At 39.8% G+C, this 25,833-nt stretch overlaps 1 protein-coding gene across 1 annotated transcript in view; it reads left to right on the forward strand.

Moving 5' to 3' along the window:
- The first annotated feature begins 9,455 nt into the window (after positions 1-9,455).
- The window catches only part of LOC126259917 (abl interactor 2), a 42,205-nt gene continuing 25,827 nt past the window's right edge, over positions 9,456-25,833 (forward strand). The window contains exons 1-3 of the mRNA XM_049957008.1: positions 9,456-9,610; positions 9,719-9,843; positions 23,951-24,117. Coding sequence (XP_049812965.1) covers positions 9,822-9,843; positions 23,951-24,117 — 189 coding nt within the window. The 5' untranslated portion in view covers positions 9,456-9,610; positions 9,719-9,821. The remainder of the gene's footprint in view (positions 9,611-9,718; positions 9,844-23,950; positions 24,118-25,833) is intronic.

Genomic DNA, 25,833 nt, shown 5'->3' on the forward strand with positions numbered 1-25,833 from the left:
CTGTGATCATCCACTCTGCAAGACTTGCCCTATGCACCCTCTTACCACCACCTATACCAGCCCTGTAAGTGGCAAAATATGCACTATCAAAGGGAGAGCTACCTATGAAATGACATATGTCATATACCAGCTCTTATGTAAACACTGTTTGGCCATTTACATCAGTATGACTACCACCAAGTTATCAGTTAGGATGAATAGGCATAGGCATAGGGTGTATACTGGTAACATACAATATCCTGTGGCAGAGCATGCTCTGCAACATGCCAGTTGTGACCTTGGTACCTGTTTCACCACAGGCACCATCTGGCTTCTTCCCCCAGAGACCAGTTTCTCATAACTCTGCAGGTGAGAACTAGCACTATGACATGTACTTGGTTCTCACCACCTACCTAGTCTTAACTTAGGTGTAGTTCTCCTGTTTCAGCATTTCTTCTTATTAACTACTCCTTTCTTCACTGTTTTAGTTTTCTACATCTTTCATTTTCTGAACTATCTATTATTTGCCATCCCCCTCCCACCTCTGTTACGTACAATACACTTAGTTTCCATTCGTTTTAACTTGTGCACGATATTTTAGCAGTTCAAATGGCTCTGAGCACTATGGGACTTAACTTCTGAGGTCATCAGTCCCCTAGAACTTAGAACTACTTAAACGTAACTAACCTAAGGACATCACACACATCCCTGCCCGAGGCAGGATTCGAACCTGCGACAGTAGCGGTCGGGCGGTTCCAGACTGTAGCGCCTAGGACCGCTTGGCCACACCGGCCGGCTATTGTAGCAGTAATCTCTGTCTTGCATATTACCCTGGTATGTCCTCAATAATCAGTCTTTCCTTCTCATCCTTTCTGGTAAGTCTCCCCTGACCTAGGGTTCTGGGTGACTTTTCTGAACTCTGCCCGTCTCCAGTACCTTTCCCTTTCCTCCTCTTCCTTCACCTTCAAGCCTCCTGCCAGAAGAAGGAGCCTCTGGCTCTGAAAACGTGCATAAGTAAAACCTTTTTTTTATATGTGTGTTCTCCTGCTGCTGCTTGGTGGGTAGATTTTTTATCTCTCCAGTTACAATGTATTGTCAAAAATTGATTATTTTCGTTAAATATATCAATTTTGTAATTTTTGATGCAGTCCATCCAACCATGGCTGGTGAATGAACAGACTTGATAATAAATGGTATTAATAGTGAAAAGGTTAGTATGCTCAACCTTCACTGCCAGTTGCTGGAATGATACAAGTAAGACCTTGGAGCCCAGACAACAGGCATTATTTGACCCAAATTGCACCAAAACCTGCTGTTGATGACACACTGGTGTCTCAGTGGCTGCCAGAATAACCTCTTCAGCATGTTGATTGAAGCACTCAAGCATACACATTAAGTACACGTGGCGTTCCTCCCCCCCCCCCCCCCCCCACTTCCTGCCATTTTCCTATGGGGGTACCATTATTTGCTGTATATTTGAACTGCTGTTGCTTAATAAGCCTGTTTGTGTTTGCATCCATTTGAGATAGGACTCATCATCTTTCCTAACAGGTGTAGTTACTCTCACTGGGTCAGTATTGGTTCCAGTGAAAGACAGCAGCCAGAACTCCTTAGTTAGGGGGACGTGAGTATCACCCTGAGTTCTCCCTCGTCCTGGTCTCATTTGTACAGAACGCCTACATTTACCACTGACAGCCCAATAAGATTCAATGGACGGGGAGAGAGAGATCCTATATTTCCTGCAGAAGAGACGATATCCATAGGAGAGGGTAGTACTTTAGTTACCTCTTGTATCTCTGGAACATGGTTCTCAGTAGGCCTTTGAACAATCTGGGTTGTTCTCATTAATGGGTATTGAGAGACAATGTTTGGTTATGATATTGTAATAAATATCTTCAGATAGTCTTTTCAGTGAATGCTGATCTTTTCTTTAATACCATTCCTACTGATAATCACCTGTAACAAGCCTTAAACGAGAATAAAATCCTTTGGGACTCAAGGAAGGGATGGATATAGAAACATTCGTTAATGATGATGAATTTGGCTCATTGTAGATTTTTATGGTTCTTCCAGTCATTAGCAGAACTTTCTGTGCTTTTGTTGAAACATAAGACGAAGTAAGGAAACTCGCTAAAAGCTTAACATCCCATTGGAACCAGTAGAAGCAGAATACACTTTCAAATATGTGCTGTGAAGATGGTTCCTAATTACTCGTCGTTTTCATGGGGCTCCCAGAATCAGATTTCTTATACCGATTTCCCAATACCGCTTCTAGGTAGTCACATAAAGACTTCAGAATTTATTCTGAAAATCCTCTTCTAGTCGGCGGTTTTCCAATTCCGCTCCCACGTAAACGTAACAGATTTTGAAAAGCATTTGGGCTTTCAAGTTACGTCTTGTTCTTAAAAAATTTCTGCTAATATGGATGGAGTGGCTTTTGTACAGTGAAGGATAAGTTGAAATATTAAACTGAAACTGTTTACATCTTGTCTAATTGAAAAGAAATAGCTGTTGCGCTGACCAAATCATTAACTGTAACAGCTGTTTTCAGGCGCCATTTGTAACCAGGCCAGCAAATCCACTTCAGATCTTAAAGCTAGGTTCACACACGCACCTAATATGGCACCACAGCTTGTGGCTTGCTAGAGTAGATTAGATTAGATTAGTACTTGTTCCATAGATCATGAATACGACACTTCGTAATGATGTGGAATGTGTCAGGTTAATACAAGGTGTCTATACAAGATATTACATTAGACAAAATATTACATGACACTCAATAATTTTTTTGTGGAGGTTGGAAAATTACCCACTTACTATATCCAAAAATTCATCTAATGATTAGGAGTTGACATTAAGAAATTCTTTTAATTTCCTTTTAAATGCTATATGGCTATCTGTAAGACTTTTGATGCTGTTAGGTAAGTGACCAAAGACTTTTGTGGCAGCATATTTTACCCCCTTCTGAGTCAAATTTAGATTTAACATTGAGTAGTGAAGATCATTCTTTGTCCTAGTGTTGTAGCCATGTACACTGCTATTACTTTTGAATTCGTTCGGATTGTTCATAACAAATTTCATAAGTGAATATATATATTGTGAGGCTACAGTGAAGATTTCTAGGTCTTTAAATAAGTGCCTGCAGGATGATCTTGGATGTGCTCCAGCAATTATTCTGAATACACGCTTTTGTGCAATGAACACTCTTTTACTCAATGATGAGTTACCTCAGAATACAATGCCATACGAAAGCAGAGAATGAAAATAGGCATGGTAAGCTAATTTACTCAGATGTATATCGCGAAAATTTGCAATGACCCTAATAGCATAAGTAGCTGAACTCAAACGTTTCAGCAGATCTTCAGTGTGTTTTTTCCAGTTCAACCCCTCATCAATGCATACACATAGAAATTTTGAATATTCTACCTTAGCTACCGATTTCTGATCGAATCTATATTTATTAATGGTGTCATTCCATTTACTGTGTAGAACTGTATATACTGTGTTTTGTCAAAGTTTAATGAGAGCCCATTTGCAGAAAACCACTTAATGATTTTCTGAAAAACATCGTTTACAATTTCACCAGTTAATTCTTGTCTGTCCGCTGTGATAGCTATACTTGTATCATCAGCAAAAAGTACCAGCTTTGCATCTTCGTGAATATAGAATGGCAAGTCACTAATATACGTATATTAGGAACAGCAGAGGACCCAAGACCGAACCTTGTGGCACCCCATTCTTGATTGTTCCCCAGTTTGAGAAATCACCAGTTTTTTGCATATTATGTGAACTGTTTATTTCAACTTTCTGCACTCTTCCAGTTAGGTATGATTTAAACCATTTGAGCACTGTCCCATTCATACCACAGTACTGTAGTGGCATCGTGAACTACCTTTCACACAGAACGCCATAAATTGTACATAGTTGCACAGCTTTCAATATGGCGTCAATAGAAATCATGCGGGCAGGTGTGAATGTTATAGAGCAGGTTACAGATTGGAGCTGTGGCAAAGGAGACGAAACCCAAATGTTGGATCCGAAAATACATTGCGCACAGGGATAAATGAGGGGAGCCAAACACATTCATAAAAGAAATAACACTCAGAGGTGAAAATGCTGTCTGCTATGGCATGTGAATTTCATTGGCAGACACGCTATTCTTCCAAGATTTTAGAATCTTATTATATTCTTTGATGTAGGTGTTTCGATTACTAATTTTTTCGTTGAACACCTGCCACAGCACACTCTAGAACTATTTCCCGCGTTTTATCCGCAATTTATACAATGCTTGGTCTCACAAATTATGAAGTTTATATGACTCGCCTTTTTGATTAAACACACACACACACACACTCACACACGCACACACACACACACACACACACACACACACACACACACACACACACACACACACACACGCACACTGCTGCAGAAAATCAAACATTGGTAGCTGTTCTTGTAGTTCTAGAAATTACGAAAGTGCACATGCCAACCATTGTTTTCATTTTTTTCGGAAGTAAAATAAAAAAACACTGAAATCGAATGGGTACAGCAACAAACACACCACGATAACTGCGACAGAACGATCGTGTTTCGAAATATTGCCACCAGGGAGCAGTGGTGCTAGGAAAGTGGTGCAACAAATTACAACCAAGCTGTAGGCCTACTTTTTTTGGTGTGACAAAAGTTGCGTCTCTTAAACCTCCAGTTAACACATGTAACTGCAGTATGCCGCTAGCTGTGGCGTGTGTCAACCAGTGTTAACATGTAAACACGACGCGAACAGGTTTCCGAAAATCGGTTTTCGTCTTTCGGAAGATGTGTCGCATGCGAACGTAATGAATATGTTAGTGGAAAAGTTCCAAAAACTCCGTTGTTGCGTCTGCTGTAAGTTGTTTGATCAATTTTGTATTTTGTAATGCACAGTGCAGGGCTTTTTTGCACAGATATTAGAAAGCCTAAATCTTTTTTCGATCCAGAATTCTAGTTCCTGTTGTGAAAGATCACCAAGGAATATTTCAAAGTATAACGATTAGAAAGCAGCCAATAAAAGAATAATAGACAAAAGCATGAAAATGGCTGCTATAAAATGAGTGAGTACGTTGATAACATGTTAATTTTCGATCCTAGCAGACAACACGATTCTTCCTCAGCCGTCCCCCTTCTTGCTAACATCAAAGCATTTTTCCCGAGAGACCTTGTCGTAGGCTTCACATTATGTCCTGTCTCATTCCGTTTCTTTGACCGCTTGTGTATATGCCGCCATGTTAAGTACCCTGCAGAAGGTTTTCATGTTTTGGTGGTCCTTTCCCGTACCCTGGAACGTGAATCGATTTCCAGAAAAAAAAAGAAGGACCAGGGAAAAGCCAATCAGCCAAATCGAATTTCTGTGGCTGACCAACCTAAAAAAACTCATATTTCTACATTTTAGCCTGAAAAATGCCACTCTGGTAATCTTGTACGCCTAGGCTTTCTTTGCCTTGGTTAGTGGTCACTACAGAGACTGCTGGCCTAATCTGCGCCACCATGCATGGACAGTGAGCTCAACACCTTTGATCTCATGGTGCATGGGATCAATGTGTTTAGTAATCTCCAAGGTGATTAGTAGGGGTGGCAAAAAATAACGTAACTGATAGAAATAACCGGTTACTGAGAAGTAACGGTTATGTGATAACCGCTCATCTGATACTGGCAGTTATTTCAATAACTGCCAAGAGTGCCTCCCACCATCTGTTGACCGAGAATCGTACTACGCATTCGCGTCAACTTGTCGGAGATCTGGCTATGAAGGAGATGGAGAGACCATTTGGAAGGCACTCAATATGTCATGAGAATAACTGTGAAACACCATCTGTTGATAAGAACTGTGTACTATCTTGTGCACCTTCGTTACTTTTAGCACAAACAATTAAATAAAGTTAATATCAGAGTGGTGGCTGATAGGAACTGCAGTACAGGCATTAACAAGTACGGTTGTTTCCTTCAGCCACCGCCTTGTATGTCCATTTAGCTTGGATGGGTAGTACAAAGAGAGTTACCATAAGGAATTCGAGCGACTATGGAAATAACTGTCAGAGATCGGCATTTTCCTCTGGCAGTTATCGTTACTGGGTTACAGTTCTCGTTCTCTGGCAGTTATCAGGCTACCACTACAGGTAACCTGGAAGTTGGTAATGGAATAACTGTGTGTCTGTGTTCCTCACTCGCTGATGTTTCCAGAGAGGATAGTTACTGGAGCGAACAAATGTCACTTATGGTTGACCTATATAGTTCAAGGGATGTGTCTGAGCCCCTATAATTTTGTTGGAGTATTTTTTTTTCTTTTTGTTCGTCATTTTGTGTATTGGGGTTGTGGTGTGTCTTTTTTTACTATTATATTTAACTTGTCCTCAGCCTAAAACCTTCAACTTCCTGCAGTTGACCTGCTAGTTTGATTGTATTTTTGGAGGGAGATGTTATTGTCTTATTTATATGTATCTTCGTGTTTGTTACTGTGTATGTAGTGACGTCATAGACACACTTAAAATAGCCATTTCCGCCACATTGAGGACGTCATGGGTCAAAGCAGATGGGTGGAATCGGACACTTCTGTATCAAAAAGTTTTTCAAACACTGTAAACCGTGCTTTATCTGAAATCAAGTTTTTAATGGTTGCTGACTTGCTGGCAGTTTATTCAGTATTTAGTTTCCTGAATATTGGACCCCTTTTTGGACCAAGGTAAGTGATTTTACATCTTTATGTAGATTACTGTTCCTATTTCTAGTGTTGGTATTATGTATTGAGCTTTGGTTGGAAATACTTGCAACAAATTTCAGTAAGGAATAGATATACTAGGAAGCAGTGGTTAGAATACAAAGTTCCTCATACAGGTTCCTACATGATGTTCTTGAATTTATACCACAAACGATTTTTATTACTCTCTTTTACATGCTACAAACTTTTGGTCCATTTGATGAATTACTCAAGAATATGATCCCTTATGAATTAAAGAATGAAAGTATGTAAGCTTTTTTTATATTTATGTCTCCTACATCTTACATCATTCTCAATGCAAATACAGACTTGTTTAGGCGCTTCATCAGTTCTGTGGTATGCCCTTCCCAACTGAATTTAGTATCGAGTTGTAGTGCCAGGAATGTAACACTGTCAAACTTTTCGATCTGCATGTCTTCATATTTCATTTCATTTCATTTTCTTCCTGTATATCATTTACATGATGTAGGAATTGTCACAACAAAGTTATCATACTAGTACAAGTACTACCGACATAATAATGGAATACCGCTTTCAAAGCATTTTTTAAAAGTACAAATTTAGACATATAAATTAAAATTTTTGGCCATAAATTTACACACAATCAAAGTACTCATCTACGTCATAGAAAGTTTTGCTTAAAAGGTAATTTTTAAGCTCAGTCTTAAATTTTACTTCATCTATTATTGCCTTCATGTACACAGCCAGAGCATTGTAGAGTTTTATTCCAAAATACTTACATGCTTTTGGGTTTGTGTTGTTCTTACCCTTTCTACATACAAATTCTTACGAGTTCTAGTATTATAATTATGGCACTCCTCATTTGTAAGTAGATTTTTCATATGTGCTCTTGTACACAGAATGCTTTTAAAAATATACAGTGATGGTATTGTGAGTATTTGCAGTTCTTTGAAAAGGGGTGTTATACACATGCTGTAGCTAGAGAAATCGAGCAGTTTTCCAAAGCTCACATAAAACTTGTATTAGCATACTCACACTTTCCCCAATAGGCCTATCTTGACCGAGCGGGGTGGCGCAGTGGTTAGACACTGGACTCGCATTCGGGAGGACGACGGTTCAATCCCGCGTCCGGCCATCCTGATTTAGGTTTTCCGTGATTTCCCTAAATCACTCCAGGCAAATGCCGGGATGGTTCCTCTGAAAGGGCACGGCCGACTTCCTTCCCAATCCTTCCCTAATTCGATGAGACCGATGACCACGCTGTCTGGTCTCCTTCCCCAAACCAACCAACCAACCAACCAACCAACCTATCTTGTACAGGACAGGAGTAAACGAATCTGTCACATTACGTATATTTTTGTGTTATATTACAAGGCTGTACACTGTTAGTAGCACAAGCAATTAAGCTTCGTATTTAACCTACAGTATTCAGTTTACATATTACTTCGTACTTAAAAACGCAAGTTATTAACATTTTACTTAAACAGTGCTGTGGCGAAGTTCTGCATACTTTCTGTTGTAGCTGCGAAGATAATTTATAATAGCGACCGATAACCTACACACATATAATATGAAACACTAATAATCGTTCTAACATCAACTGAAACTGAAATGTACCCGGAGTTAATTTGCTAAGGTTATGACACGATTCATACGAGATTCCTACCATTTCGCACTACTCGCAGTTATACAGGGTGATTCAAAAAGAATACCACAACTTTAGGAATTTAAAACTCTGCAACGACAAAAGGCAGAGCTAAGCACTATCTGTCGGCGAATTAAGGGAGCTATAAAGTTTCATTTAGTTGTACATTTGTTCGCTTGAGGCGCTGTTGACTAGGCGTCAGCGTCAGTTGATGCTAAGATGGCGACCGCTCAACAGAAAGCCACTGTAACTGGACTACAGTATCTGGAGATGTTAGAGAATTGGCTGTTCCCTCAGCTCGAACAAGAAGCACAACAATTCATATTTCAGCAGGATGGACCGCCACGACATTGGCACTTATCTGTCCGTAACTACCTGAACGTCAACTACCCGAGGCGATGGATCGGCCGCAAGGCAGCCCGTGACAGAGCACTTCATCACTGGCCTCCAAGAAGCCCTGATCTTACCCCCTGCGATTTTTTCTTATGGGGGTATGTTAAGGATATGGTGTTTCGGCCACCTCTCCCAGCCACCATTGATGATTTGAAACGAGAAATAACAGCAGCTATCCAAACTGTTACGCCTGATATGCTACAGAGAGTGTGGAACGAGTTGGAGTATCGGGTTGATATTGCTCGTGTGTCTGGAGGGGGCCATATTGAACATCTCTGAACTTGTTTTTGAGTGAAAAAAACCTTTTTAAATACTCTTTGTAATGATGTATAACAGAAGGTTATATTATGTTTCTTTAATTAAATACACATTTTTAAAGTTGTGGTATTCTTTTTGAATCACCCTGTACTATAACTAAACTGATGGATTCCAACTATGTCGTTATTTAACTGTAACCCCGTCGGAGTATTCGGCAGTGAAAAATAACACTTATTGATAACAGTTAAAAATAACGGTTATCAAAGAATAAGTGGAACCGCGATAACGGTTACTCCAGAATAACCGTTTGGCCCACTACTAGTGGTTAGCTATCCCCAGTGATCTCAATACTACAGATCACTGGCTATCCCCATAGAGTAAATTTACTCTATGGCTATCCCCAATGATATCTAGCTAATCCAGTGATCTCTATACTACTAGTATTGAGATCATTGAGCTAACCCCCTTGATATCATCCTTGCCTAGGCTCAACATTGCCGAAGACCTTTGCTTTTGTTTCCCTTGACAGCAGGAGTATCGCTGAAATGGATGTTGTTGATGGCTGTCAGGTGGTTGCGATGTATAGAAAAATGTTAACATTGTGATTACAGTGAGAAGTACGTTGAGTTATGAAAGTGATGGCTAATAGTGTGCTATTAGGAATAATGTTATTGTGAAAGTGAATGTTTTTCACGTGTGATAATTGTATTATGTGTATGTGACAGGGAAGGGCGGGGTTTCAATTGGTCATACTTCCGCTGTTGGCTTTATCTATCCATTATTAGTGTCCATTGGATGTAGTAACCAGTCAACAAAGCAATCCACAAGATGTGTTCTGTAATACATCCTGGTAAGTGTCCAAAGTTTTTCTGTCGCTTTTATGTTTGTATTATAGGCTAAGTAGCGTTCGGATGGAGGCACTGCTTGTTTATGAGATTGAAATGAATACCGTCAGACAGTATTTTTAGTGAATGCTGACTTTTTATTTAATATCGTATCTACTACTGCTCACCTATAATGAGCTTTGAGGGAGAATAAAAGCCTTGTGCGTCCAGAAAGGGACGGATATTGAAAGATTCGTTAACGAAGGAGAGTTTGGTTCCTTGTATTTTTAAGATTCTTTCAGGCATTTGCAGAAGTGCCTATACTTTTGTTGTAACCAAAGATGATCTAAGGAAAGTTGTTTAAAGTTTAACATCCCGCCGAGGGTGACGTCTCACCGAGGGTGATACCAGTAGAGACGGAATCCATGTTCAAATATAGTCTGGAAAGTATGTTTCCATAATCAGTATGTTATTAGCAAAGCGTCCAAAAAATCGGTTGTTGTATTGTTGCAAGTTTAACGCATCGACTCAATTTCTATCAGTAGGCTCTGATAATTTACAGTCCTTCTGAAGTTCTCTCTTGATGTCTCATATAGCCTATATTATAAACTTATGTTTTTAATCAGTCTCAACCAGAACTTGGTATGCCCCTATTATTTTAATGATTTTTACATTGATTTATGTGGTACCGTCAAATCAAAAATGTCCATATTCTTGCTGAAATACCCACCAGATTTTCTTGAAAGATTCACCATCATGTGTTTCATCTTTGCTCATATGGCTGTAGATAAGGTGGGTGTAGATGATAGTCAAGGAACTTCTGCTCACTTGTGGTACCGTACAGAGTAACATCAGTAATCCAGATTTTGAACCTTTTACATGTCTCCATAGTGTTTCCAACAAGCCCTTATCAACTGAAAGTATTACAGATATAAAAGAAAAAGGTGGCAGTGTGTCATACCTATCTCTGGTTATGACATTCATGATGGTATCAGAACTAAGAGTTATTTTTCACTTCCTGTGCTGTATATTCCAAGACTCTGTATGCAGTAGAACATTAATCAACCAGTTATACCTGCCAGACATATTTTGTGCAAATAGGGCCTATATAATTCTCATCTGCTGCATGATCAGTAACTGAAAGTAATAATTCTTACTTGCACATTTGTAGCTTGTGGAGTTCCTCTGGTTGTCTTTTAAGAATTACTTCTACCTCATTTTTATTCCATGAAATGTGTTTACAGTTAACTAATTTTGCGTCACTTTCCATACTTCACTTATTAAATTATTACATTTCAACACTCTTTTTCTTGTAAAAGAAGGTAGTGCCACTTTATATAATATTTGTTTTATATTCCCTGACTGTTCAAATCTGCTACAACTAATTTTTGTATTGATCAGTGTGCAGTGTTGTTTAATCTTTCTAATTTATCTCAAAGGTTTTCATTTTTAATTTGTTTCTTGAATAGAGCACATTTCCTGTCAAGTTTTTGCAATAACACAGAATTTGGCATGGACATAATTAAAACAAAGGTGTTTCTTGTTGTGGTGGGATCTTCTCATGAAATTTCAATCACCAACTTTCTCCTCCAAATATGAAAATATTTTGTTGATTCTGAACTACGTAGGGAGAAACGATCAGAACTTGCATGCAAAGATACATGTGCTCTTTTTTTTCACGTGCTGTTCTAGAGTGGACTAATAGAGGTGGTTCAGTAAATACTCTGCCAGGCACTGCCAGTGTGATTTGCAGAGTATTCATGTGGATGTAGATATTTCACTTGTTTTCCAGGGATTTCTACTAGGCCTCTCTCTCTCTCTCTCTCTCTCTCTCTCTCTCTCTCTCTCTCTCTCTCTCTCTCCAAATCCCAGAAATACCCCTATCAGGGATCGAACATGAGCTCAACAACAGCTCCCGATCCCATAAATTGGGATCGAACACTCCCCTTGACCTATACAGCTGAACAGCAGCTCACGATCGCATAAATTAAGATCAAACACTTCCCGTGACCTATATAGCTCAAAAACATCTCCTGATACCAATACCAACACTCACAGCCACACATTTTAATAAAACACTTCCCTCGACCCCAACACCAACACACAACACGTACAAAAAAAAAAAAAAAAAAAAAAAAAAAAAAAAAAAAAAAAAAAAAAAAAAAAATTGAAACTTACCACAAAAAAAAGTTCTGGCGCCACAAACTAGGTTGGCCACCACAATCACACACACACACACACAAACACAAACGAAAAAATACTCAACCAAAAGAAAGACCCGACCCACCCACACCTCACCCCCCCCCCCAACCAACCCAACCTCCCACCTCACCCCAAAATAAAAAACCCACAAACAAAAACCAAATGCAACATAAAAAAAATCTCAATCACACACTACAATTCAACAAAAACTTTAACAAAATGGATCCTCCACAACTAAAACACAAACCAACACCCTCTCTCCCCCCCCCCCCTCCCACAAACACTCTAACACGAAATAAACCACCCACCCTAACCTGAGCCACAGCCACCCACCCACCTACCCTAATTAACCACTTTCGGCCTATACATTTTACTAACAGCCCTTAAAAAAACCAAAAAACACAATAGCCCTCAGGGACACTCTTCCGCCAACAGTACTCATCTAAATGAGACTGAAGGTTGGAAGAGCGCCTCTTCCCCCTCTCAACCCCCTATATGAAGAAAATGCATCTGAAACTACCGTGGTCACCGGTTCTATGTACTCCTCAATTAAGCCCACTAATTCCGCCTTAGACCTTCCTTCCACAACCCTAAAAACACATTCAGAACACCCACCCCCCGGAACAACAGCCCCCCCCACACCCAGCCACCAACCACAGACTTACCCCTCCCATATTTCCTTTTCCCAAACTGCAACTCGTCCACCTCCACAACAACCCTATAACAAAAATAATAAGTCAACAATACAATCTCGCGCATGCCCAACCTAGACTTCTAGCACCAGGAACCACGCCGTATGGAACGCCAGATGTAATCCTTTCGACAGCACCACATATAACCGTCCCTGGTCCGAAACGCTGGAACTTTAGCCAACTTCATTTCTTTGCCACAAATAGAGCACTTCACGATCTCGGCAATTAAACCAAACAGCTGCAAAAACTTTATCAGTTCCAAAGCGGTGTTTCCCATAATTTCCCTCAGACGCGTGCTATTAATTTTATCCGTCATATCCATTCCTGAACGAAAATAACAACCGATTAATTTACTAAAATTACCACATGACCTACAGCGAACAACACTAAATTAACCTTCACACAAAACCACTAAATCATTAACTCACTGAAACGAATTCCACTACAAACACAGCCAACACTCGAACAATTCTGCATAATGAGCAAGACCAAACTGAGCCCATTACACCACACAAACGAAATCCCTGAACATACCACCAGAGGGCATAACACACCACAACATGATGACATCTACAAACACGCCACACTCACTAACCAAACTCTCTGCCGTAATGACGTCACACACCACAACACCCTTACGTCATAGGTCAAAGCCGACGCATGGGATCGGACGCTTCTGTTGACCCAGTTTACTTTCACCATTCACTTTTCCATTTCCTTCACAAAAAATTGCGTGGGCTTCTTTCAAAGAAAACATCAAGTGTTGTACTTGCAATTTCTCATCTTTTACAGTCACAACATCTTTGTGTCCAGGGGCCTGTCTGCTAATGTCATCCCTTTCATAGAATTTGCTCACTGCACTTATTATTTCATCACATATTTTTTGTTCAGAGATTCTTTCTACTTCTAAAGGTTCAACAAATTTATGATACAACCTTCTAATAACACATTTTTGTTTTCTGGCTAGCTGGAAGTACACGTTTCACTTTTGATATGGCTTTTCTCAATGAAGACCTATTTTTATATGGTGGAGAGGCAGAACTACTTGGTGTAGCTGAAGATGTTTCCTTTAGCCACTTCCTGTACTTGGCAACTCTACTCTAACATTTCATTTCCTGTCTGCAGCAATCCTTTCTTGTTCTCTGTTACTAAAACATTTTTCCTGTTCCTGCTTCTTTTCCTGAATTTTTTCATAGTTTCCTTGTGTTTGATTTTACGCTCTTCATATCTGCCTTCTTCATCTCAACTTTTCAGCTGCACTTTAGGGGAACCGGAACGATGAAAGCGACTAAATTAACGTTTTTTTTTATTATAAAATTATTTGGAGTTTTCTGAAGAAAAAAAATCAAGTTTAGCCCTTCTAAGTGAATTCTAAGGGTGTTTTTTATCACTGCAAAGTTGAAGTGTCGCATTAACGGTTGTAGCAACATGGTGTGTCACCACTGATGGTGCTGCTCGCTGGCTGCAAGCAGGGTATCTTTGCAGAATTAGACAGTGTTTTGTTTTCCAATGTTGTGTGGCTTTATCTCTGTGACAAATGACTGTTCATATCGATAAACATAAGTGCTATACCGTGTGTGTTGACTTGTGGAGTTTGCTTTGTGTTGTTTAGCTGTTCTATTTTGCGTATTTGACGAATTTTGTTCGTACCTGTTTTACGTATTTGGTTTGTGGATATCAATATGCCCCCTTTCAGCATTCGAGTGTTTGAGAAAAGGCACAATGAGTGGAAGAAGAAATCTTTTGTTGTTTCGAAAGGAGATGCTGCTCAGACTGCTTCACCGACTACTCCAAATGAATGTGATAGAACCTCTTCGAGCAAGAAACTTTGTGACAGCAAAGAAAAATTTGAAAACTATGAAAGTAATAGTAAAGATGTGAATGAAATAATTAACATTTCCTTGCTCTCTAATATTTTGAAACATAACGTATTATGCCAAGTTTGCAAAGAAAGAGGACTGGAATTGAAAGTAACTTCACACATTGGTTTGGCATGTAAAATGTTGCTGAAGTGTGACAAATGTGCTGCAGTAGTTTTGTTTTCTAATTCTAACAGTATTCCTCATTGTGGTAATAGTGGAAAGAAGGTGTATGATATAAATGTTAGGCTAGTGTATGGCTTGTGTTGCATTGGCAAGGGCAGTGCTGCAGGGACAATGTTATGAGGAATTATTAACTTGCCAAAACCACCAACCAAGTTTGGATTTTATAATGAATTGGTGGGATCTTCTGCTGAAGATATTGCTCAAGCAACAACGAAGAAAGCAGCTGAAGAAGCTGTGACAGATAATGGGAATTGTAGAGATTTAACTGTTGCTTTAGGTGGATCATGGCAATGTAGAGGTCATAAATCTCTAAATGGAGCTGTGACAGCTATCAGTGGAGACAGTTGCAAAGTAATTGTTGTTGGTATTCTCTCAAAACATTGTAGATGTAAGGGCAATACCAAGGACCAACATAGTGAAAGTTGTGAAGCAATTTTTTCCAGATCACAGGAGTAGTATAATGTACAATACACTAACTATCTAGGAGATGGTGATTCTAAGGGATATAAAGCTGTAGAGGACTCAAACCTTATGGCAATGAAATTCACATTAAAAAACTGGAGTGCATTGGACATGTGCAGAAGCTCATGGGGGCTCGCTGTTGCGCAAACTAAAGCAGACATTAGGATCTCAGAAGCTTAGCGGTGGTAAGACCCTTGGAGGAACAGGAAGATTGGCAGATGAAGTAATTTATAGGCTGCAGAGGTATTATGGGTGTGCAATTAGGCAAAATACAAGATGCATTGAGCATATGAGGAGAGCAGTATGGGCATTATTTTTTCATACTGCATCAACAAATGAGCACCCGCAACATGCACTGTGCCCCACAGATGATGACTCATGGTGTAAGTACCAATCAGGAAAGGAATATGCCCATAAAAACAGTTTGCCAAATGCTGTAATTGATGTAATTAAACCCATATTCAGAGATTTATGACAGCCAAGTTTATTGGTAAAGTATTTACATGGGAAAACACAAAATCCAAAGGAAAATGTAAATAATTTAATTTGGATTAGGATTTCCAAAAGTGTGTTTGTACAGATAAAAACATTGCATTTTAGAGTGTATGATGCAATGGCAACATACAATGAAGGAAACATTATCAAATGTGATGTGCTGAAACGTTTAGGTTTCCAACCAGGGCACAACACCATTTCCACAATGCGCCTAATTGATGAAGAAAGACCAAGAGGTGCAGGAAGAATAGACAAAAGCCTACAACATGCAGCAAAAGGGAAGAAAAAGACCAGTGAAAAGGAAACTAACACTGGAAAAAAAGAGGATGCTGATAATCCATCATATGGGGCAGGAATGTATTAAAAAACTTTGGAAGCCATTTCCCATAACTTTAAAATTTTCATCTTTGAGGAACATTTTCTCAAAAACTGCTAACGGTATATCAATGAAATTTATACACAATATTGTGTACTTCTTTTCCTTCATTTTTATAACAGATTGTTAAAAAAAATAAAAAAAAAATAATAAAAAAAAGTATAATTCAAGAGTTATAGAAGAAAAAGTGCAAAATTTTAGAGAAAAAAAATAAGCATCTGTTGCAAAAAATTGTAAAACAAAAACCAATAAATATTTATTAACATGGCATTATAACTTCGTAGAGAAATATTCACTGAACATGCAGTCCAAATTTCAGAGCAATATGTTTAATGGTTTTAGAAAAAAATGTTCCTTCTATTTGCTAAAATTAACATGGAGGAGATGGATCGTTCTGGCTCCCCTTAAAGGCATTCTGAAAAAATTGCAAATTGTTGTAAAATAGAAATAGCTATTCCCTATGGGATTTTATGTGGCATATGGAGATAAATATACATTAAATATGTTGAAATATATTGTTAGTTGTGTTGTATTTAATTCAGAACCAATCTGACTGCTCAGAATTATAACTAATCCTACAAAAATTATGGTAACTCACATTACATAAATAAAGATAACTCACTTTACGTGAATTAAATATCCTATATCAGGAGAAGGCTTCCAGGAAGTAATTTATTTGAGACACCAAATTATCAGGTACACTTCTGTAAGTACAGAATGGCATAGAAGTTTCTATACTTCAATGTATTTTGTGAAACTCTTAAAAAAATTGGCATTTGGTAACTCAAGTTACACATTTTGGGTTAGGTTGTAGCAATGTTTTTGTATTTATCATGCTTAAATTGTTTGCTTCTTAAAATATACCAAAAAGAAGAAGAAGAAGAAGTTGTGCACTTTAAAGTGATGTATAAACCATAAAGAATTATTATAAATTTCATGATTTTTTTCCTTACTTTGAAATTGATCAAATCTTCTGCATGAACAAACTCAACAGGTTCAACGGAGGTGTCTGATCCCACCCGTTGGCTTTGATCCATAAGGGTCATAAGGGTATTGTTGTGTGGGGATAACGGAAGTGTCCGATTCCACCCGTTTGTTTGACCCATGTCACCAATATGATGGAAACGACCATTTACAACTCCCATACCGCGCCTATGACGTCATTACATAACTATGACGAACACGAAAATAGATTGAAAAACCTTTGTCAGCAGGTAGTATTATAAGGTCAGGACCAGTTTTTAAGTGGTGGATTATTGTTCTTTATGCGGGTGTAAGGTTAACTTGCATGTTGTGGTATTTGGAGAATGATGGTGATGCAAGATTCAAGGTTAAGAAATTCCGGAAAGTTAACATGGGATGATTTGCGGGCAGTGGGATGGATCATGTTTGGATGGGAGATTGAATTGAGTCAGGGAGGGTTCAACATTGGCCTCGGTTGAGACTAATTGGTAGGGTTGGTTGCGAAAAAGTGTTTCCACTCCTGGGACTGCGAGAAGGTCTTTAACAAGTCCTGTGTGATTGAATTTGAAAGTGGGGCAAAAGGTGAGGCCTTTGGATAGGACTGATACTTCTGTGGGGCTAAGACTTTTGGAGGAAAAGTTCATGATGGTGTTTCGAGTCTGTTTAGGTTCTGGATTCTATATGGCGGTGCGAGGGAGTTCTTGAGGGTGGGATAAATTTAGTAGATCTGCAAGGCAGAATTCGTCAGCTATGGTGGATGTGGGAGAAGTGTGGAGGTTGTTATGGAGGGGGTGGATAGTGGTAGTCGAATGTAGGAGTAGGAAGTGAACAGGGTGGAGAGCATTTTTGAGGTGGTGGTGGTGGTGGTGGTGGTGGTGGTGGTGGTGGTGGTGGTGTGCGCATGCTGCTCTAGTTCCTGGAGAGCAAGAGTTTGAATGTGTTATATGGGATCTGGGCATTTGGGATTGTATAGCAGGAGAATTTTACAGATGGAGATGAGGTATTGCAAGGATGTTTGTGCCTGATTGAGGTGGTTCTGCAGGACTGTGTTATTGAAGGTTAAGGATGGGGGGAGCTGAACAGATGGAGATCATGGAGAAAGGTGGCAGCTGGAGATGGGTACTTTTATTGTAAGGCCATTTCGGGGGATTTGATGAGCCAAGCAATAATGCAAGAACAGTATGTAAGAATGGGTTCCAGCTAGGGATAAGGAAACTTTTCTATTGACACAGATGGAAGGAGCAAGGATTCGTGGTGGGGGATAAAAATACATAAATAACATAAATACATCCAAAAAATTCCCAAAAATAGACCAAAATCACAAAAAGGATGAAGTGGATAAAGTATGGAGCAGCAAGGTGAAATCTGAGATAGTGGGCCGATAGTGAAAGGCAAAAACCAACTGCAGTTGACGTGAAAGCACTATGTGATCAAAGAAAAAAAAATAAATAAAAAGATAGTAAAGTGGGTTGCAGGTCTATGGGTGGGTAAGTGTGACGAAGGGGGACGACAGATGGGATTGGCCTGTGTGAAGTTAGTATGTAAGAACTGGAATTGAGAGGTAGAAGGAGTAGGGGAGGGGAGGGGGAAGGGTTTGGTAGGGTGAGATACAAGTTCATGTGGCCTAGGAAGATACAGAAAATAACATGTGAAAATAAGTGAGAGTGCCACAGGAAGAGTGATTTGAAGGTCTAGGATTAATGATATCGGTGAGAGTAATATGGGGCATGAGATGCTACAACAAAATTCAGCACGGTCCAGTAGCCATCTGGTGCATGCTCATGCGACAGGTGATACAGTGTGGCTCGTAAGTAGTGGTGTGCAGTGCAGTTTGGAAGGTGACAAATGACACATGGGAAAGGAGAAAAAGGAGGACAGACACCGTGTATAGTAAAGCATTAGAAAATAGTAATAAGGAAAAACAGCACTGGGTTACAAGATGGAAGGAAAGCTGTCAGGCAAAATCAAACAATGGAGAATCCAGGCTGGAATAATGACAATGTTCTGAAAAGGATAGTTATTGGCCCAGCTAATATTTCCTGTTGAGACGTTGGGTTTGGTGTCTCGTCAAAAGTTAACACAGTCTTGTAAACAGGCATTCTGCTCCTCCTAGAGTATCTCCTACGGCGGTACGGCATGGCTGTGTGCTGCGTGCTGCTGCCTGCAGTCGACTGACACAGAAACAGGAAGCGCGCCCAGTCCCCAGCGCTGCTTATCACCGGCCGGATGTTGCGCAACCCATTCACACAAGTTTGATTTTATCCCGCCGCGGGCCTAGTAATACTAGGGCCCGCGGCTCCCAGCAGCCTCGCTCAGCGGCTAAGTCCCCTTCAAGGTCACCCGCCTATAAGGCGGCGCACACAGCCATAGAAAAGAGATGCAGAGTCGCAGATAGACCCAACAAAATGCATGTCAAACAACGCAATCGCCCAAACAGGCCTTCATCAGAATTAGACAATATTCACACACACACACACACACACACACACACACACACACACACACAAATGCAATTCATACACACATGACCACTCAAATGCAATTCATACACACATGACCACAGTCTCTGACAGCCGAGGCCAGATCGCAAGCAGCAGTGCATGATGGGAGAGGCAAAGTGAGTGGTGGGGCTAAGGAGGAGGCTGGGGCAGAGAATGGGGGGCATAGCAAGATAGTAGTGGCAGATCGTAAATTGCTGCTTGTGAGAGCATGCAGTATGAGGAGGGGAGAGGGTAGGGCAGGTAGGTAGTTGGGAGGCTAGATGGTGGGCAGGAAGGGGGGGGCAGTGGGAAAGGAAAGAAATAGAAAGGCTGTGAGTACGTTGATGGAGTAGAGGGCTGTGCAGTGCTGGGATGGGGACAGGGAAGGACATAGGTGGATAAATGACAATGACTGACGAGGATTTAGGCCAGGATGGTTACAGGTAGACAGAATATATTGTAGGGAGAGTTCCTACCTGTGCAGTTCAGAAAAGCTTGTGTCGGTGGGAAGCATACACATGGCGCAGGTTGTGCAATCCCAGATTCCTGGATCCCATATCGCACATTGTAACTCCTGCCCTCCAGGAACTAGAGCAGCAATCAGAACGCCACCTCAAAAAACTCTCCACCCTGTTCTCTTCCTACTCCCGCATTGGACCACCACTATCCACCACCTCTATCACAACCTCCAAACCTCCCACACATCCCGTCATAGCTGACAAACTCTGCCTTGCAGATCCACTACATTTACCCCACCCTCAAAAACTCCCTTCCATTGCCATACAGAATCCAAAACCTTAACAGACCCGAAAACAGTGATGAACCTTTCCTCCAAAAGCCTCATAGACCAATACCTTCAGCTTGTTAACTGCAACCTAGCCACCTATATAAAAGATGCCAACCATTTGCTCCACCGACTCTCCACAGTTCCTGTTCCTTAACTACATGGTGCCCTACTTGTCACTATTGATGCCCTTCCTTTACACCAACATCCCTAATGCCCATAGACTTGCTACTGTTGAACACTATCTTACCCAGTGCACCCTAGTCTCCATGACCAACTACATCCTCAACCACAATTACTCCTCACTTGAAGGCATCACCTACGAACAAATCTGGGGTACAGCATGGCACCATCATATGCCTACCTACTCATGAATCATCTAGAGGAATCTTTTCTAACCACCTAAACCTCTCACCTGGTTCAGATTCTCTGATGACATCTTTATGATCTGGTTAGAGTATGAGGACACCCTACTCACATTCCTCCAGAACCTCAACACCATGTCCCCCATTTGCTTCACTTGGTCCTCCTCAACCCAACAAGCCACCTTCCTCGATGTTGACCTCCACCTCAAAGATGGCTACATCAGTATCTCCATTCATATCAAACCTACCAACCACCAGCTGTACCTCCACTGTGACAGCTGCCACCCGATCCATACCAAGAAGTCCCTTTCATTCAGCCTAGCCACCTGTGGCCATTGCAACTGTAGTGATGAGCAGTCCCTCTCGAAATAAACCAAGGGTCTCACTGAGGCCTTCATAGACTGTATTTATCCTCCCAACCTTGTACAAAAACAGATCTCTCATGCCTTATCTTTCCAGTCGCCCACCACCTCCCAAAGTCCCACCTTCCAGCCACAGAAGAGTACTCCCCTTGTGACTCAGTACCACTAAGGACTGGAGCAACTGAATCACATTGTCCACCAGTGCTTTGGCTACCTGTCGTCAAATCCTGAAATGATGAATGTCCTAGCCACTACTCTGCCCACTCAACCCACAATGGTATTCCGCCGCACACCGAACCCGCACAATATCCTATCCCTACACAACCCTTGCTCCCAAATCCTTGCCTCATGGATGATGTCTCTTTAATAGACCTAGATGCTGTTCCATACATCCTCACCATTTTCTACTCCAATCCAGTCACAAGCATTACTGATCCCATGAAAGGCAGGGCTACTGATGATACCAGTCATGTGATCTACAAGTTAAGTTGCAGCCAGTGGTTGCTGTATTCTATGCGGATATGACAACCAACAAGCTGTCTGCCTGCATGAATGTTTACTGACAGACTGTTGCTAAGAAGCAGCTGGATCACTCAAGTACTGAGCACACTGAAGACGATGTTCTTGATTTCAGTGACTGCTTCAGAGTCTGTGCCACCTGGATCCTTCCCACCAACACCAGCTTTCCTGAGTTACTCAGGTGGGAACTCTCCCTACAATGTGTCCTATGTTCCTGTAACTTTCCTGGCCTCAATCTTCATTAGTTGTTCTCCTTTACCCACCTATCCCCTTCCCTCTTCCCATTCCATCTCTTACTCATTATATTCTGCCTCCTGTATTACTCCAAAATGAGTTTTTGTTGATAACACTTTACCGAGCTGATCACAAGTGCTGTCCATCCTGCCACTGCACTTCACTAATTCTCACTGTATCCAACTTCAGCTATCCATTTACCTTTTTAAACTGTTGAACCTGCCTATCTCATTAAGAGCTCAAGTATTCCACTCACTGAATCATAGAATGCTAGCTTTGTTTTTCTGATGACGACATCCTCCTGACCAGTCACCACCCAGAGACTGGAATTGGGGACTATTTTACTTGCAGAATGTTATACCATAGCAGATTCCATCATCATTAAGCCATATATTAGAGTTGCATGCCTTCAGGGGGAAAGAAGCTATAATTTCCTCTTGCTTTCAACCATTTGCAGTACCAGCAGAATGAGCCAGATCAGTAAGTCATCCATACTGTTGTCTCTGCAGCTACTGAAAGGCTGCTGCACCTCTTCAGGAACTGTGGGTTAGTCTGGCCTCTCCATAGATACACCTCCACTGTGCCTACAGTACAGTTGTATGTATTGTTGAGTAAGCAAGCCACCCACCCCAGCAAGGGCGGTGGTGCACAGGAAGGAAGAAGTAATTTAGAGAAACTACAGAATTCTAAGATGCTTGGGTTGATATTAAATGTGACCCTTTTTTATCTGTGTGTAATATTAACTAACATTGCCTCAGAAATTTGAAGTGTGTATTTTTTTTGTATTATAGAATCATTCTTATATTGTCTTCATAATGGAAGGTTAAATAAGAAAATTATTATTATTATTTTGTAATAAAACATTTTTGATTAGGGTTCAACTTAGCCCAAATAGAAGGATTGTTTTTGTTCAATGGATGAAATATTATATTTAGCACTTTCTCTTCTTTCACAACAAAAAACGGAAGAAAACAGACATATTAGATTCTTTTACAATTTTTACTGGGTTAGTATATATACAGGGTGGAACATTTTAATCCATAATGGGGAATAACTTGGGACATAAATGAGATACAGCAAAATGTATCAGGTAAAAGTTGTAGGTGGCAAAGAGGGTCATACATTGCTACTAATGACCATGACCTTGAACGTGATTTCCGAGGGGATTTGAAGGTTGAAGCTATTTTTTTAAGTCAGAGCCCTAGTATTTTATTTAAAATTTGAAAAGAACGGCAAATTTTACATATAAAATAATGCTTTAGTCAAGGTCAAGGCAAGTTTCTGTGAATGAGAAATAAGCAAAGAATGTTTTTAGTTAACTCAAGAATAGAGAAGAGATGCAGCAAAATACAATATTACATACAAATTGGAGGGGGCAGAAGGAGTCACATACCATTACTAGTAACCATGATCGTAAGAAACCTCTATTTGTGAAGTTGAAGTTGGATTTGGAAAGAGCAAAGAGAAATTCAAAGTTTTAGTTGTAATTAACATGTTTATTGGCAAAAATAAATTCATGACAACATGTAAATGTTGTTTTGACATTTTCAAGACAGAACATACAAAAATAAAACATAGATCACTGATTTATAAGTCCTTGAGTGAGTCCCCTCACTTCTCATTCCTTGGGATGCCCCTTCCAATTTGAGTCTAACATTGTATTGTGCTGTATCCCTGCTTTATTCTGAGTTAGTCCCTACTAGAAGTAAAAACACATTTCCTTATTTGACCTTCATGAAACCTTGCCATGACCTTGAATAATACATTATTTGATACGTAAAATTTGGCACTCTTCAAGTCTTAAATCAAATATTAGGGTTCCTATCTTTAAAAAACTTTAACCTCCAAATCACCTTGAAAATCACATTGAAGGTCAGAGCCATTCGTAGCAATGTGTGAGCCTCTTTGCTGCCTACATCTTTTATCTACAATAATTTGTGGCATCTCTTTTCTACCCTGAGTTATTTCCCATTATGGATTACAATTGGTCCATCCTGTATATTTTTACATTGTACCGTGATAATGTGTATCGTATGTATTTATTGTGGTATTAAGAACAGATTCATCAATTTCAGACTTTAATTTTACAAGTGTTTTGTTCCATTTTATCATTATTGTTTTGTTTTATCACATGTTTTCATGTTTCCTGCCCAGTAAATATGGATGCCAACCGAGAATCTGGATTAGGTAGTGACTCCGACAACATGGCTGATCTTGCAGCTTTACTGCAAACGGAAATTCCAGAGGGCCGCAGTAGCCTTGCTGATAGCCACACAAATTTGGAGAGAGTTGCTGAATACTGTGAGGCTAACTACTTTCAGGTACTTGTAATTGTTCTCTAAGATCAGAAAATATTTTTTGACACTACATGTAAATACTTGGTCATCAAATATTCCCAATTTTAATTTATTGTTTACATTAAATATTCATTATTTAGGAAGTAAGTCATTCATTAGGTTTTTCGAAAGCATGATACACTTACAGTTTTATCAACTGCTGTTTCCATTGTGGACAAAGCTGTTGGTATCCACTTGATTTACAAAGTAGAAGCATGATATGAATGTGATTAATTGCTAGATATTCTCTTGCTAATGAGAAAGTGGTTGAATTACCGATCTTGAACCACTGGAGTTCTTCCACAATTATTGATCCACGTTTTTTGGATTAAAATGCTCTGGTCACTAGTTAAGTAGTAATTTCACTGACACATTTCTCAGTATTAATTATCTGTGGGAAAATTTGCTGAGTTATATTCAGTAACAGAGTAAGAAAAATATTAGCATATTGTTACATAACAAATGAAAAACATACAGATATGGTTTATGCATATACATCATGTGGTTCAACAGGTGGTGACATTTGGCCAAGATAAAGATTAGAAATAATGAAAAGTACATGTATGAGTTATTGCAATGTAGCACAGTAAGGTATTAAAAACAGAATAAAGGAAAATGGCTATTCGTAGTGTAAAGCTCTGTAAAATATACACAGATATGAATATAATACTGTGTGTGGATTGCAATATAAAATAGGAAGTTGGACAAAAGCTAATGTTCAGTGGCTATGCTGAAAGATAGCAAACTCACATAATAAAATGTATAAAATTGAACATCATTCATCTTTTATCAGCTGGATCAGTGGTGCTCTAAGAAATTTGAAGAAGAGAAAAAGTCATGTGAACACTGAACCAAAGACTGAGCAGAGACGGGGGATATGCCATTACCAATTTATGAATATAATTTAATGATCTAACAACGAAAACAACCAATTTTTGGTAATACAAGTTAATTGGATAGATAAAAAATCTACTCGTTAAGCAGAGGCAGAAAACGCACATAAAAGGAGGGTATAATTATGTTAGCTTTTGGAGCTAGTGGCTCATTCTTCCACCAGAAGGGGAAGGGGAAGGAATAGGGGGCGAAGGAAAAGGACTGGAGAGGTCTAGGATAAGGGGTAGATTTTGGAAAAGTTGCCCAGAACTGCGGGTCAGGGGAGACTTACCGGACAGGGTGAGAAGGTTGCATAATTATAATCTCTTGTTATTTGCATGTTCTGCTGCTGCTGGGTGAGTAATTTAATGACTTGTAATGTTGTCAATTGGTCTTGTAAACTGACATATGGCTGGGAGAGTGATGTGCTGACCACAGGCCCCTTCATATCCATATCCACGTCAACTGATGCCTGTGGACTGAGGATGACATGGCGGCCGGTTGGTACTGTTGGGCCATCATGGCCTGTTCGGTCAGAGTTTAGTTTTTAATGTTGTTAATACAAATAAACTGCATATTTTTAACATGAATCCTTAGTTTACTGAAGCTCTATTAATCATCACTCTCAGAAGATTCTTGGCGTGGTGGTTTTTGGGAGTAGCTGTTGTGGTAGAAGCTGGAAGATGGTGTAAGACGTTGGACAGATATTCACTTCTTTATCTCTGCCAGCCTTAGCTGTGTACTGTGCAAAAAGTATTTTCATTGAACATATTAATAAATCATCTATGGAAGCACTATTCCCTGTGTGTTCGTGTACTGTCTTAATTA

Source organism: Schistocerca nitens, chromosome 5, assembly GCF_023898315.1.
Source record: "Schistocerca nitens isolate TAMUIC-IGC-003100 chromosome 5, iqSchNite1.1, whole genome shotgun sequence".
NCBI lineage: Eukaryota > Metazoa > Arthropoda > Insecta > Orthoptera > Acrididae > Schistocerca > Schistocerca nitens.